Genomic DNA, 17,314 nt, shown 5'->3' on the forward strand with positions numbered 1-17,314 from the left:
TTTCAGATTGGATTTAGTTTCGAGACTCATAATGTGGAAACTCTGATGTTTAATTTCACTATTATTAGAATAAAAATAAATGATATGGTTTGCTCTTACTTTTTTGTATCGTTCCAAAATGATTAATCTTGAAATTATTATTTGTTTTCGCTGTTAAAAAAAAAATCCTCAAGAATTTGAGTTAAAAATTTCTGAGCATTACACTTGTCCTTTCAGACTTCATATTTTCTTTGTATCTCATATCAGCTATACCCCTTTAATCAGAACCAATTGTCCTCACCTTGCCTTATCACATCCAAGGAAAATTTCTCTTTTCTTTATAGGCATGTGCATTTTTAATGCATAAAGGCATCTATGTAACTGTAATAATTTGTGCTCTTTCATTCCACATTTTCAACTTAGAGCCAAAAAACATATATTGTTTCCTGAAAAACTTGGTTTGAGACACATTATATCTTTTTTAAAAAAATCAAAAGTTAACATAACCCAATCCGAGTCACCGAGTTGACCCCCGAGTCACGAGTCAATAAAGAACGAGTTGAGTCCCAAAAGTCACTGGGTTTTAAAACCTTGGACCCATGTTTTATTTACAATGTCTTATGTCTGTGGACCTAAAAGCTTTGGTACCCTGATGCTCAGCTTGGGCTTTGGAGACCAAGAATGAAAAATTAAAAACCCCACAGCATTCAACGGCCCAAGTTTCATTAATTTTTTAAACAAAAGAAAACAGATTAAAAAAAAAAGAAAAGATAAAAAAGCGAACAAATCATTAGAGTCGGAATCTATTTCGTCCTGTTGAAGAAAACTTTTCTCTGCGTCCCGCAATAATTTAAACCATCACCCAAGCACACTACTCCCTTTGAAATTCATACTTTTTTCTCTTTTTCTTCCCTCGATCGATTGCCAAAAGAAAGAGAGATGATTTTACCAACTACAGGCTTGCCAATGGAAGAACAAATCAGTAGTTTGTTTGCACTCCGTGCGAAGGACAAAAGAAAGGGCGCGCTTTTTCGGTAGAGGGTTGGGGGGGAAAAAGAAAAAAAAAAGGTAACTGTGGGAGATCGGGGTTAGGTTTCTTCGCTGCGCGATCGATCGGAAATGGCGTCGGTGAAGTCGTCCCGATCGAGGGGAACCGGCGCCATCTCCTCAGCCGACAACCCGCAGGAGAACGGAGTGCCGTTGGGGGACAAGCTCAAGGTTTTCAAGGCCGATTCCTTCGATTCTGACGCCTTCGTCCAGTCCAGATGCCAGAGCTTGAACGAGAAGGTTTGCCCCTCTTTCAGTCTCTTGTATCCTGTCTTGATTGTTGAGATAATCGATCGTTTACGCCGTCGTCGTCTTTCACGATGTTTCGTCTGCTTGATTGCTTTTCAATCCGAAGAAACCAATGAATCGTTGCCTTGCAAGTTCGTTTGGATTGTGTGATTTAGGTCGTTGCTTGTTAAAATTCGTGGCGAAAGGGTTTTTCGCCAATTTGGGATAGGCAGCAATTCGGGGCCTTGTTCGTTCGTTTCTTTCTATTGTGTCGATATCGTATGCGAATGGAGTCAAAGACTCTCTGGTTGATTGATAGTGTTTGTTTCAGTTTTGATTTTCGCATCAAATGCCGGTAACGGGATTCTTCGTCGCTAGGTTTTGCTACTAGAAACAAATAGTTCCTCCCTCTAAGGATGGATTCTATGATTTCTGGCCGTCTTCGGTTCCAATTGTCCTCTGTTTGCAGGCCTTTACTGCTGATGGTTTTGGTTTGTACGTGTGGTTCCTCTTATTGTTGCTTCCTTTTATTTGATGTCTCCTTTTCTCTTATTCATTTGGATACTACAGAAAGAAGAAAATTCCTTCTCCATTGATACCTCCTCCTCTTAATCCTCTTCCCAATTTAAAGTGCGTTGTGTCTTTGGACAACTGATGGAGACAAATGGAAGACTAGTACTGGCATATGCTTGCCTGGTATATAAATTTTTGGACTACAAAACAAGAAAAAATTTGGTGCCGTCTCACTTGACCGAAATGAAGACAAATCCCATCTAAGGGGGGAACATAGGGAAAATACTGTGCAAATGAGTTTTTTATGAAATACGTTGCAAGAAATTCAAGTCTTTTGCTTTGGAATTTCTGTGGCTGAATTCCATAGGAAATTAGTGAATTAGAGAGGAAAAAAAAGAGGGGAAATAGAAATCATATCAAATAGATATAGTATTAGCTCTCCCTCTACAGCCTCTCAAAAATTTGCCTCATCCCTAAGAAGTTGGCCGTATGATGGAGAACATATTTTGCTATTTTCTGTCTCTAAGCAAGCCCGAATAAAGGAGGAGGGTTGAGATAGGCCAGTGACAGCCTAAAAACTTAGTCACACCCTATGAATATGAACCAATATGAGAATTTCGTTGGGGCGTTCCCTACTGAGCGACGCGCTGTGCTCTATAGGCCCGGAGGCAGTGATAAATGTGCAAGGGTTGTTAGGTCGTCACTCAGAAGCGACGCATCACACCGGCGCCCAGGTGTGGTGTCAAATAGGCAAGGATTCCCTCATTTTGTTGGACGGGTGGGGGTAAAGAAGATAGTTCAAGACCATAAAATTAGGTTAACCATTTGGAACATAGGGTCTTTAACTGGTAAGTTGGTAGAGTTAGTAGATGTTATGTGTAGGAGAAAGATGCATATTTTATGTCTACAAGAGACCAAATGGGTAGATGAGAAAGCAAAAGTGATAGAACCTTGGGGATATAAGATTTGGTATACAAGAATAAATAAGAATAGGAATGGAGTAGGGATTGTTATTAGTCGTGAGTTTATAGATAATGTAGTTGAGGTCCGTAGGAAGAGTGATAGGATTTTACTTATTAAATTAGTATTAGGTACAAATATTATTAATATTATTAGTGTTTATGCACCTCAAGTAGGTTTAGATGATTCCATTAAGCGTCAATTTTGTGAAGATTTAGATGGAGTAGTACAAGGGATATCTTATGGGGAAAGGCTTTTCATCGACGGTGACCTTAATGGACATGTAGGCATTAGTAGGGATGAATTTGAGAGTATCCATGGAGGCTATGGTATAGGAGAAAGAAACGAAAGTGGAGAAAGGATTTTAGATTTTTGTTTGTCGTATGATATGATCTTAGCAAACACTTGGTTTAGGAAGAGAGAGTCTCACCTAGTAACATTTAAAAGTGGGGTTAATACGAGTCAGATAGATTTTTTCTTACTTAGAAAGAGAGATAAGGGTTGTTGCATCGATTATAAGGTTATACCGGGAGAAAGTGTAGCTACATAATATAGAAGCTTAATTTTAGATTCTAGAATTAAAAAATGCCGCAAAAGGGATAGACATAGGATATATCATAGAATTGAATGGTGGGCATTGAAAGGAGCTAAACAAAGAGGGTGGCATGAGAAAGGTAGCTAAGGAGGTATTGGGTGAGTTTAAAGGCGGTCCACCGCTAGCTAAGGATACATCATGGTGGAACGAGGATGTCAAATTAGCTATTAAGGTTAAAAGAGAGTTTTATAGAAATCTAAGTAAGAGTCGTGATAATGAGAATTTGGAGAAGCATATGATAGCAAAGAAGGAAGCTAAAAAGGTAATTCGAAACGCGAGGGATAAGGTATATAAGGAGGTTTATGACAAGTTGGATACCAAAGAGGGCGAGAAGGATATTTATAGGCTTGCAAAGATGAGAGATATGAAATCGAGGGATCTAGGTATGGTTAGATGTATCAAAGATGAAACACAAAGGGTTTTAGTCAAAGATGAGGAGATTAAGGAGAGATGGAAAAATTATTTTGATAAGCTATTTAATGGAAGTCATGCTCAGGATCTTGGAGACTTCTCCATTCATTTTCATGAGATGAATCGTGACTTTATGCGCAAGATTCAAAAGAAAGAAATTGCAGAGGCTTTGAAGAAAATGAAATCAAGAAGGGCAGTTGGCCCAGATGATATACCTATCGAGGCTTGGAAATGCTTGGGTGAGAAAGGTTTAGAATGGTTGACAAATCTTTTTAACAAGATTTGGCGGATAAATGAGATGCCTAATGAGTGGAGGAAGAGTACTTTGGTGCCTCTATATAAGAATAAGGGTGATATACAAGATTGTACAAACTATTGGGGTATAAAACTCATGAGTCATACTATGAAACTTTGGGAGAGGGTGATTGAGTATAGGTTGTCATGATATCGGAGAATCAATTTGATTTTATGCCTGAAAGATCAACTATAAAAGCTATACATCTTCTTAGACAACTTATTGAGAGATATAAAGAGAGGAACAAAGATTTGCATATGTTTTTTATTGATTTGGAGAAGGCATACGATAGAGTACCTAGGGATGTTCTCTGGTGGACAATGATGAAGAAAGGTGTTTCTCTCAAGTACATTAGTATAATTAAAGATATGTACGAAGGAGTGGTAACCAATGTCCGCACTTGTGGAAGGGTGACAACCAATTTTCCTATAGCGATTGGGTTACATCAAGGATCTGCATTAAGCCCTTTCCTATTTGCTATAGTGATGGATGAGCTTACGAGATCAATTCAAGAAAATGCGCCGTGGTGTATGTTGTTTACTGATGATATTGTTTTGATTGATGAGTCTAGAGTTGGGGTTAATGCTAAGTTAGAATTATTGAGACAAACATTGGAAGCAAGAGATTTTAAGTTGAGTAAGAGTAAGACAGAATATATGGAATGTCGGTTTAGTAAGCAACGAAGTAGTGATGGGAGTGTAGTGAAGCTTGGTTAGCAAGAAATACCGGTTGATGACTGTTTCAAATATTTGGGATCTATCATTCAAAAGTATGGAGAAATTGATGGAGATGTAAATCATAGGATAAATGTTGGGTGGATGAAATGGAAAAGTGCAACTGGAGTGTTGTGCGATCGTAGAATGCCATTGCGGTTGAAGGAAAAGTTTTATAGGACGACAATTAGGTCCGCTTTACTATATGGTGCGAATGTTGGGCTGCCAAGAGACATCATATTAAAAAAATAAGTGTAGCTGAGATGCGTATGCTTAGATGGATGTGTGAAAATACAATAAAAGATAAGATTCAAAACGAGGAGATACGTAAGAAGGTAGGCGTTGCATCCATTGAAAATAAGATGAGAGAGAATCGTTTACGGTGGTTTGAACATATTCGACGAAGGCCTAATGATGCTCCAGTTAGAAGGATGGAGAAATGGGAAAATATATTAGTTAAAAGAGGTCGGGGTAGGCCTAATAAGACTTGGATGAAGATGATAGGAAATGATATGAATGCTTTGAACCTCACCGAGGACATGGCATTGGATAGAAATGATTGGAGGAGAAGGATTCATGTGGAAGACCCAGAATGATTTTCTTTTTTGGTTCATATCGCCGACCCCAATTGTTTTGGGATGATGGCGTAGTTGTTGTTGTTGTTGTTGTTGTTCTGACTCTAAGCAAGGTCTGTTCTTGGAATATTTTGCACTTGGTAAACTTAATGGCTATCTTAGCCAATCGATACATGTTCTAGGTTATTTCATACATTTTGATAACCAAATATTGGTGAAAAAGTCATAAAATAAAGAACGGTGTTGGTGAAAAAGGTGTATGAACCTTGGAACTGAAAGAATCAAACATATGAAGAAGCAGGAAAGTGCTAGGGAAGATTGGTAAAAGGCTTTATTAGTTTTAAGGAAGCTGTCATGTCTGGTGGTGGATGTCAAGGTCACCTCATTTTTTTGGTTGAATCTCTTTACTATAGGATACTCTTTGGCTGCTTAATATTGACTCTTGAGTGATTTTTCCTCATTTCTTTAATGATATGGCAAGTAATAGGGGGGATCCTGTGTTAAATATATATATATATATATATATAATTCTTTTGTAAAACCCGATAGGGGTATTTTTGTCTGTTTACATAATTGTTTATAGAAACAACTATTTATTAATAAGGTTAGTTTATCTTTTTTTATTTTTGTATTTATTTCCTTTTAAATCCCCTTTTTAACACGCATTGGGGGTCCCACATAGAGTCGTTGGGACCCCCAACGGTCATAAATGTGACCTTTGGGGGCTCCCAACGGCTCTATGGGGAGCCCTCAATGGCTCTCCTTTTACTCTTTTGTTGTATAAATAGGGGTGATTCCCCCTTATATATGTTATGCCTTTCAAGGCTTTATTCAATAAATATTTCATTATTTTTATGTTTGTATAGCCTCTTTAGGCTTTCATATCGTCCTTTTGTGGACTTCTTGTTTGAATGCCATAGTGCTTGTCCATTATTGGACTTAGTGAATGCTTGTGCAGTCTTGGGTTACACTTCCGCCTATTTCATTACATAGTATCAGAGCTTGGTTTATAGAAGAATAGCTCGTATGTTGCTTCATCACGGTGGTCGCCTCGAAAAGCGTGCCACTCAAAGTTTGAATTCAAAGAAAGAATTTACCCGGTTTGTATCACATACTTTTTAAAAGCTATCTCTTGTATTATTTATCTCATGCATTGTGCATGAGAAAACACTTATTTTCTTGATTATTATATATATATATATATATATATAAAATTATATATGGATACTTTTGCTATTTTCTTTGGATTCTCTACTTTAAATATTTATGGTATGCATTTGAAAATGTATTTAAAATATAATAGCCTCTTGCTAAATATGTTAAAAATGAATAGTTCTTTAAAGAAATTATCAAATCTTGTGCGTAAGCATATCTCCATAAAATATTTGTTTTAATTATGCATATTGTCATAGAAATTATATTTTACAAGAATATATGGTTTTGCTTTAAATCTTAAAGATTATGCTTTTCATATTGCTAATTCTCTTGTTATGTGCATTTGGTTTTATCATAATAATTATTTGTAATCATTATGAATTTTATGGTTTTCTTAAAATTTTTAAGAAATTTGTATGAAGTACACCTTGTGTCATCATGTTTTCTTTAATATCGTGGATATCTTTGCATACTCATAAGCTTTCAACGATTCTCTCATTTTTCATTCAATAATATTCTTCTTTTGCTTTTTAGCATTTAACCCTTAGTAGGTTTTTGTGTAGTTTGCACTTTATGTGCTTGTGAGATTTAGTTCTTTATGAAATCCTCTCGTGTTATCCCTTGTAACATGTATTTCCACATATCTCATTACAATGGTTAACTTTAAGATGTTTTTATCGTTATGCAAAACTAATTCTTTGAAAAACACTCTCGATTGATTATGCTTGAGAATGATCTTCGATATTTGTGATTTGACTTTTATATAGAATGTAAATTTTGTATTAGATGGTTTAAATGCATTTTTGTTAACTCATTTTTCTCAAAAAAATAAAATGTGTCATAATCACACAAAATTAGATTGCATTATGAATTATGTTTGGTATAATTTCATAGCTTCTATAATAACCTATGTGGCTATGAGTTATTAGATCATCTTATTGCTTCAAATCTTCATGATTAATAGTAATTATGTCTACTTTTGAGAGTGTAAAAGGTTCTTCTAAAAACTTTATATGTATTATTTCCTTAATATATTACAGGTTTCGTTTGTCTCATAGTAGAATTTTGATTTAAAAGCAAGGTTTTAAAACCCGTGACTCGGGATTCGCCTCGCTCTTTATTGACTCGTGACTCAGCGGGTCAACTCGGTGACTCGGACCGGGTTTTGTTAACTTTTGATTTTAAAAGAAAAACAATATATAAATATGCACTAGAAGATAAATAGTTGAGAAATGATAAATAGTTGCTTCATCCTTGTGATTTGAGGTTTTAATTTGGTTGGTGAGTCTGTTTTTCTTGGATCTAGTCATAATGATCATTCTTGTAAAGGAACATGAGAAATTCTCAGAACTGTTTGATCACTTCTCCTTCTAAATGTGTTCTTTTTCTCGTGCTGTTGTAACCATCTATTTCTTTTCCCCTGTTACCTTTATGTTCATCATTTATTTCAGAGAAGCTTTCTATTACAGTTGATCTGCACTTTCTATGTTCTCCTTCGTTGAATTTGTTCTGGTAAGATGAAATGATTTGGAATTTTGGATGTGTTGCCAAATGTGTTAGGAATATGCATCTATGTTATGTGTTGTTAAAATTTTACTGGTGCATTGTCTTTAATGGAACCTACAAGTCACAGGTTAACAAAAAATACACATACGTAGAATTGCAAAGTCAAGGATGAAAGCACATAGTTGAGCGTGTGATGGATAAGACTGATATTTCCTTAATTTTTACTTTCAAAATATTTCTTATAGTTAGATGAATTGGATTGCTGTGGTCAAATCATAGTGATAGACTTCTCTTAAGGTCCTTGTGATGCACACTGTAATCTAGTGACAATTTTGATGCACAACTAGATAAAAACAACTTCATATGCACTAGAAGTTTTTTTTTCTTCAGTGTGATCTAAGTCCCAACAATCGCCCGAGTCTTGGCAAACCGAGTTTGCCTTGCCTGCTTGACTCGCTTGAGGGCCGAGCCGAGCCGGTCGAGTCACCGAGTTGACTCGGCAAGTTTTAAACCTTATTTAAAAGAATTCCTTTTAAGATAATATGTTCTTGTCTTCTCTTTAAAATTATTAGATCTTTTGTTTATAATGTGCTCTAGTACATCTATTCCTTGATCGGAATTGACTATGTTAAGCATGATTTATGTTTATTCAAAAGATTGTCATAAGACATATTGTTATGCGTATGATTGTACTTTTTCTAAGATTGGTCATCTACCATTATTGAATTTTTCTATTTGAAATTATCTTTTCATATCCGTTTCTTTTATGAACTCCCTTATTTGGAAAATGATTTTTGTGAGTGTTCATTGTCTTTTTATGGCATTTGTGTTGTCCATCACAGACTTTTACATGATGCATCGATCTTCTTGGCCTTATTATTGTTGAATCAGAGATGTTTGTTGGGGTGAGTTTTGTGCACCTCGTTTTATGTCATTTTAGATTGTCAACTTGTAGTTTGACTCTAACTGACAGTTATGAGATCTCTGATTGTGAGTGTGTTGTATCACTCCTTTATTCTTTGGCCATCAACTTTATTATGGATGCTTTTAATTATGTGTATTTGTGATAACTATCTATTTCTTGAAACCATGGTGTTTTGAAATGTGGTCTAAATTGATATTTTTTAAAATTGCATCAATGTTTTCATTACAAGCCTTCTTACCTCGGGTATCTTTTCCTTTTTATGCCTCTTATCTAAGTGTCACTGTATGTAGACAAGAGATGTTGATTCACACATTCGTGTGTGGTTTTTAGCCCATTGGTGGCTTTGTACTCTAGCTCTAGTAGCTGATACACTTGTTTTATGTGTCATTATACGTAGACAAGAGATGTTGATTCACACCTTCGTGTGTAGTTTTTAGCCTATGGTTGGCTTTGTACTCTTGCTCTAGTAGCTGGTACACTTGCTTTTGAGTGTCACTATATGTAGACAAGAGACACTTGTTCACACTTTCGTGTGTGATTTTTAGTCCTTTGTTGGCTTTGTGCTCTTGTTCTAGTCGCTGATACACTCGTTTCAAGTGTCATTATATATAGACAAGAGGTGTTTTACATACCTTCGCGTGTGTTTTTCGGCCCTTTAGTGGCATATTGTTTATGCTCTTGGTCTAGTCGTTGATACACTTGATATTTGATGTTTGGAGGACTAGGAGATGATTGCTTGTGATGGTTAAACTGATTCTCTAATTTACTCATTCAAATGTTTGAGAATTTTTTCAAAATTGTCAAAATCATCTTCTCTTCTGTGAGAAATGATTGATTGAAATAATTTCATACATCTTGCATTGCATTATTAAAGTTTGCAAAATACCATTTCTTGATATTATGAGATTCTTTTAAATTCTCATCTTCCGCAAATTGGTTTTGACTTGCTTATATCTTTTCCTTTGTCATATAGGATCTTTTAAATTCTTTAATGAATCTTTTAAAAATCTTTACTACTTGTTGCTTCCTTGTATGAAAAAATATTTATCATTAAAACTCATGAATTTCATTGATAACACACACACACACATATATATATGTATGTATATTTGGTCTTCTATACTTAAAATCACTCTAGGATGGGTGAGTGAATTATGCTTTTAATTGATTATTGTGTCCACATTGTGGTATGCATAAATTTAATTAACTCATCTTTGATAAAAGTTGTTATCTTTTCATTTGTTGTTTCATGTGCATGATTCACATAATTATATGCATAATGTTCTTCTTGTGCCTTTGTGCACACTTCACACATTGAGAACTTAGTGTTTTTGTGTATATAGTCCCTTTGAAGACTTCCTCACATTTGTACTCCTTTGTGAGTATTTCATTGTGCCTTTGTGCATTTAGCCTCTTTGGGATTCTTGTGGGTTAACCAAGTCATCTTTGGACTTGTTTTTGTTGAAGACATTTTCACATGGTGCATATTCAATGCTTCTTAAACATTTTTTGTCATAAATAAAGATTTACTTATTCTTTATTGGGTTCTTCCATTTATACCCTTTTATGGGTTTGGTTTGAAGTGTCTCTAATAGACACTTTTTTGAGAGATTCGTATGTTTTTTGGAAGACCACCATTTCATTTAAGATAATCTTTATGCATAATTGGTTATCTCTTCTTAATGAATCATATGTCCTTTAAATAATCAAATCTTCCTATGATCAATGTTATGGTTTCCTGAAAAATAAGGTGATTATGATTCAATTTCATCTTTGAGGGATGCTCCTCTTGTCTTTCTTAATATTTAATGATTCAAAAAGTTATTACTATTTTGTTTAAACCATTTTATTCTTGCTTTACAATACATTGTTGTTGAAAATTTTGCAACTCTTGGGCTAGAATATTTTTTCTTGTATACTTGGAGTCTTCCTTTGATTTGTTTTTTCTATGCAGAATCTTTGAGATATGATACATCATGGAGATATCCAATCAAGGTGCTTAGGGATGATCACCAATAAAGGCATTTTGAAGACTTATATTTGCAAGAATTTTTTGAGATGCCATAAAGATGGAGATCCCTTGAAGACTCTTGTAGACTTAGACTTCTTCCTAAGCTTTGTTTTGTATTTCCAAACTTTCGAGATAACTTTCCCCATCAAGTTTAAGGGAGAGTGTTAAAAATATATGTACATATTTATTTATATATATACATATATATATATATATATATACACGAATGTATGTATGTATATATATACATACGTGTATATATATATACATATCTATATATATAAAAATATATATATTTTTTGTAAAACCCGATAGGGGTATTTTTGTCTTTTTACATAGTTGTTTTTATAGAAACAACTATTTATTAATTAGGTTAGTTTATCTTTTTTTATTTTTGTATTTTTCCCTTTTAAATCCTCTTTTTGAACATGCATTGGGGGTCCCACATAGAGTCGTTGGGACCCCCAACGTCTCTATGGGGAGCCCTCAATCGCTCTCCTTTTGCTCTTTTGTTGTATAAATAGGGGTGATTCCCCCTTGTATATGTTATGCCTTTCAAGGCTTTATTCAATAAATATTTCATTATTTTTATGTTTGTTTAGCCTTTTTAGGCTTTCATATTGTCCCTTTGTTGTTTGAATGCCATAGTGCTTGTCCATTATTGGACTTAGTGAATGCTTGGGTATTCTTGGGTTACACTTCCGCCTATTTCTTACAGCCCGTTCAGAAAAATAATAGCCATTTCTCACACTGACTGCTTAAATTGGTGTCGTCTGTTGAGATTCTGTTACATGCAACTGGATATGTGGGTTAAGAAATGAATGGATCTCACAAGTATGCTTGAAAACCTACAGCTACGACTAGTGAAAGATGTTGATATCTGCAATGAAGCTTTTAAGGTGATTAAAATCATGCAACTACGACAATAAGTGAAAGATGTTGACATTTAGAAATGATTTAGAGGAGTTTTAATGAGAAAATCTTTCTACAGCAAGCTATTTGATCTACCTGTGGAAAAACAGTGCTAAGTTTAATGCGGATCTGGAGTACATCAGTTAAAGCATGGATCTTTTCTTGGTTCTCTTTAGGAGATGATATCTGCCTTGTAAGTCCTTTCTATACAAGGAGGTGGCACTGGCAAACATTTCAGATTTGTAACAATGCAGGTTTTTGTTTTGATGACGAGGAACCCTTGCCGAAGCAAGGTAAACCCTGAGTGGGGCTCCACAACACGACCACCCTGCCTTACGTAACAATCTGGATTTTAAGATAGGTAAATGTTTTGTCCTGTGAGTTGAAAATAAGATGGTTTGTGTTTTCTTCCTCTTCTTTCTTTTTGTACTGCAGGAATGCAATGAACTGGATTTTAGATAGCGTCAAACAAACAGTTGAAAAATGCTTCAATATTATCTTTTCATGTACTATTGACTATGCTGCTTCGAAAGAACTGGCTGACTCTACGATTGTAGTGGGGTCATATACATAAAAGTTATTCACTTGTAAATATTCTTAAATTATCTATACCCAAGTGATTTTATATTTCTCATCATGTTTTCACTTTTCACTTTATTGTGAGGAGATATTGTTTTAAGGGATTTAGTTCAATTATGAATGCTCTTGTCATGATGATCTTCCTCCTTTCTTTTCTAGGAAATAAGACAGTTGTGCACTTACCTTAATGATCTGAAGAAGGCTTCTGCCGAGGAAATGCGCAAAAGTGTTTATGCCAACTATTCAGCTTTCATAAGGTTTGTGTTTGTGTTCATTAAGCGCACCTTTCTGGATTTCATATTAACATTGGAAGGCATTCATGTTTTCCCTACCAAGATTTATTTTTTCTAATTGCAATGATGGATGTGGACCAAAAGCCAAGGAACGTACATAAATGAATATTTGTTTTCTTTTGCAGAATAATAATAATAATTTGCAGTATCCAAGTATGTAGATGATGAGGATACACATAAAAAAATATACACAATACACAATAATACCTTTTGAATCATTTGTAACCCTTCCCTTAGAAAAAACATGGCCACTTCCATTGGGGCACATTTGGAAGTGGGAATATAGAAAAAATGGAGGTTGAGAAGAAAAATCTTCATTTTTGCCCATGGTTTCAAACAAGAGAAATTTTCTCACATGATTTTTTTCTAAAACTCTGTTTTTGCCCCTCTGGAGGTGGAGAAAATTTTCTTTCTGATATCTGTGTGTGTGTGTGCGTGCATGCATAAACTCTCCTTTTTCCATGCACTAGATCTCCACCTGCAAAAGCCGCCTGATGGATGTGAATCCGCCCACCAACCTGTTAAAATATAGCTTGCGTATGGATCTGGATCCAGATCCATACGCATGGTATGTTAATGAAACACATGCTGTATTTCTCTCATTAATGGCATCCTTGTAATATCTCTGATATTACAAGGATAGTTGTATAGCTGCTTCATATATAAAATGGTTAGGACTTGGAGGTCGAGCTATCGTAAGCCGCCCCAGCCATTGTTCTCTCTTTCTCTCTCTCTCTCTCTCGCCCTGTTTCCTGTAGATGCTGTACCAGATATAAAATCTGATATGGTATCAGAGCACAGGCCATCCTGTGCGTGAAGAAGCTCTGGAACAGCAGATCGTGAACTACGTGAACAACGTGTTCCTCCTTTCGCAGATCATGAACTGCGTGTTGTTCCTTTCAGCGTGTTCCTCCTTTCAGCGTGTTCATCGAGATGGGGACAACATGTTCATCGAGAACAGCGTGAGCAACAGATCGTGAACAGCAGCACTGCGTGAACATTTTGTGTGTGAAGAAATTCTGAAACAGTAAATCGAGAACAACAACCTTTAAAATCTCATCCTCTGAAATCTCCCCTTCTGAAAGTTGGTACTTTTCTTTTCCTTTCAGCGTGAACAGCGTGCTCATCGACTGTGTTCATCAAGAACGCACATCGTGAACAGCAGCTCATCGACTGTGTTCATCCCAAGTTCTCTCTTTTCTGTTACTCTATCGTCTGTGTTGGTTCCAAATTTTTTTAAAAACATCACCGACTGCTGTTTCCCTTTTTATTTCAAACCAGTTTTGATTCCACAAGTTTCCTTTCCTTTCCTTCATTGTTGTTTTAGTGTTCTTTGTGCAGCACTTTTGGTCGTACAGGTATATGCCTTATTACAGTTTTACTGATTGATTAAGTGATCTCAATTCTGTTTATTTCTTTTCATTCATCTTGTTTGCTTATTCATTATTCCACTGATATGGATTACTCTTCGTCTTCACCATCCGGTCCCTCTGCCAATTTCTTGAGTCAGCTTGTTACAGAAAAACTTACTCATTCTAATTTTTTGACCTGGAAAAGGCAAATCCTTCCTTTTATACGGAGTCGAGATCTCGATGAACATTTGGATGGTTTAGTTCCTATACCACCACAGCTTATTTTGCAGGAAACCAAGGATGAGAAAGGTGACACAATTACCATTTCCATTAAGAATCCAGAGTATACAGTTTGGAGGAAGCGGGATCAGTCTTTGGTTGCTTATATTACGTCAACACTCTCTCAAGAAGTGTTGGTTACTCTTTCAGATGATTGCACTACGGCGAATCTGTGGAGTAAGCTGTCACAGACTTACTCTTAGATATCAGAATCCCGAGTTATGTTCTTGAAAAATGAATTTCAAAGTTTGAAGAAAGGCTCCATGACAGTCATAGAATACATATGCCGCTTGAAGAGTAGTACTGATCAATTGGCTGTTGTTGGAAGTGCTATTGCAGATAAAGATAAAGTTCAACAACTTCTCAATGGATTGGGTCCTGACTTTGACATGTTTACCACAGTCATGCCTTCCTCACTTGCCCACTTTTGACGACCTTCAAGGAAACTTCTCCAGCATGAGATGATTATGAAGCAAAGGGCAGAAGGAAATGAATCAGCTCGTCCTCATTCAGTTTTGGCCATGGACACTTATGTAGGTTTTGGACGATGGAATGGAGGGCATCAAGGAGGCAGAGGCCGCGGACGTTTTGGGCAGGGAGGACGTGGTATCTTGCCTACACCTAATATTTCAGGGGGTTTTAATAAAGGGAATCAGAGGAGAGTGCCCACTTATTTCTTATGCAACAAAAGAGGACATGTGAAAGCTGATTGTTGGTTCAATCTACAGAATAGAGGAAAAATAAACAAAATTGAAAATAAATCCGCTACTGCTGTGGACACAAAAGGGCCATCCACAGATGTGCAACAACTTTTGTTATCAGCATTGTCACAGATGACGATCAAGCAAAATGAACAAGGCGAATGGTATGTTGATTCAGGTGCCGCCACACATGTTACGGGTAATGCGGGTAAGTTATCTCACTTATTGCCTTACTTTGAAAAATGTAGTATAGTTACGGGAGATGGAACTTATCACTCCATTAGTCATACTGGCAATGCACATATCCCTATGTCAGAGTCCTCACTTCACTTGTCCAATGTCCTTCTTGCTCCTAATATTAAAAAAAACATTGTTTCTGTAGCTAAACTTGTTGACGATATGAATTCTTCCGTCGAATTTACTCCCTCTTCTGTTTATGTTAAGGATCTACGAACGAAGGAGACATTCGCTAAGAGGGAGCGACAAGGAAACATGTACGTCTTCAAGAAGATTCCTTCAGTGTCTTCGTCTTCAGTCCCAGTCCTCCAGTTGAAATCGTCCAAGCATTCTTCAGTGTCTTTGCCTTCAGAGTTTTTGTTTTTTCCTTCATTGGAAGTTTTTAATTCATCTCATTGTAATAAGCCAGATATTTGGCATAGTCGTTTGTGACATTGTAGTCGATGTTTCGTTGAAAATCTTGTATCTGATGGTCTCCTTCCAGAGTCTAGTTTATGTTCATTTTCTGATAATAATAATAAATGTTCTTCATGCGAACACTGCAAAAGTCATGTTCTTCCTTTTCATATTATAAATAAAAGAGCTTCAAAGCCATTTGAGATTATTTGTTCTGATGTTTGGGGACCCACACCTATTCCTTCTCTTTCTGGCAGTCGTTACTATGTTATCCTTATTGATTCCTATTCCCGTTATACTTGGATATATTTCTTAAAACACAAGCATGAAGTTTTTCAAATATTTCAGGAATTCCATTCGATGGTCAAAACAAAGTTTGCTTGTGATATTGTGCATTTACAATGTGATGGTGGAGGAGAGTATTCATCGAACGAGTTTATTGCCTTTCTTCGAGATAAAGGAATAAGTCGACAAGTTTCTTGCCCTCATACTCCTCAACAAAATGGGGTTGCAGAGAGGAAACACAGGCATATTGTTGAGAGCGCGATGAGCATGTTACATGATAGCAATGTGCCCGTTAGTCTCTGGATAGAAGTTTTTCACACATCTGTTCATATCATAAATCGTCTTCCTATGGCACTTTTGGATCAGAAATCTCCCTATTATATTTTATTTGGGCATCATCCCTCTTACGATGAGCTGCGTGTTTTTGGTTGTGTATGTTATGTACATGTTGATTCATCTCTGCGAAATAAGTTTCAGGACAAGGCTGTCAAGTGCAGATTTGTTGGGTATGCAGATGAATATAAAGGTTATCGATGCTATGATCCTACTACAAAACGTATTAGGACCGCCAGAAATGTTGTTTTTGACGAACAAAATTTTCAGGTCAATGACTCTGCAGCGTTGCCATCTCGAGAATTAGAACTATATGATCCATGGATGAGCGCAAATCTTTTTGCTAATACAGGAGAAACTTGTCAGACAAATTGTCCTTCCTTCGGCTTGAGTAGGGAGTTGAATGACTCGCAAATACATGTTGAATCATCTCCAGTTGAGTCTCCAGTTGAGCCACCACCAGTAGAACTCTTCTCTGGGCAGATATACACTAGACGGGACAAAAATACAGAGCCGAGAAATGTGGAAAGCATCGCCAATGATTCGGCTCAACGGGGGTCACGCATTAAGCATCCTATTCAACGATGGGTGAGTTATGAGACCTTCTCCCTTGATTTCCAGCTGTTTATGTCTCAGCTCACAAAACAGGTTGAACCCACTTGTTTTAATCAAGCTATTCAATCCCGTCATTGGACTGAAGCTATGAATGAAGAAATGGAAGCTCTTCATGAATGCCAGACTTGGGAAATAGTCCCTCGGCCAGAAGGAAAGAATGTAGTTGGCTCAAAATGGGTTTATGAAGCATTGACAGATATAAGGCACGACTTGTTGCTCGAGGATTTGCACAACAATATGGTGAAGACTACGATGAAACTTTTAGTCTGATAGTCAAAATGGGTACTATTCGTGTCATCATATCCCTAACAGTCGATCGAGGTTGGAGCCTTAGCCAGATAGATGTTAAAAATGCATTTTTGCATGGAACTTTAAAGGAAAAAATGTATATGGAGCAACCTCCTGGTTATGCCGAGAAG

The 17,314-nt window shown here is 36.3% G+C and overlaps 1 protein-coding gene across 1 annotated transcript in view; it reads left to right on the forward strand.

The window, feature by feature from the left end:
- The first annotated feature begins 789 nt into the window (after positions 1 to 789).
- The window catches only part of LOC149829654 (exocyst complex component EXO84B-like), a 77,884-nt gene continuing 61,359 nt past the window's right edge, over positions 790 to 17,314 (forward strand). Inside the window, exons 1-2 of the mRNA XM_090016063.1 lie at positions 790 to 1,266; positions 12,564 to 12,661. Coding sequence (XP_089872189.1) covers positions 1,099 to 1,266; positions 12,564 to 12,661 — 266 coding nt within the window. The 5' untranslated portion in view covers positions 790 to 1,098. The remainder of the gene's footprint in view (positions 1,267 to 12,563; positions 12,662 to 17,314) is intronic.

This window comes from Nuphar pumila, chromosome 8 (genome assembly GCF_984573655.1).
Source record: "Nuphar pumila chromosome 8, dmNupPumi1.hap1.1, whole genome shotgun sequence".
Classification (NCBI taxonomy): Eukaryota; Viridiplantae; Streptophyta; class Magnoliopsida; order Nymphaeales; family Nymphaeaceae; genus Nuphar; species Nuphar pumila.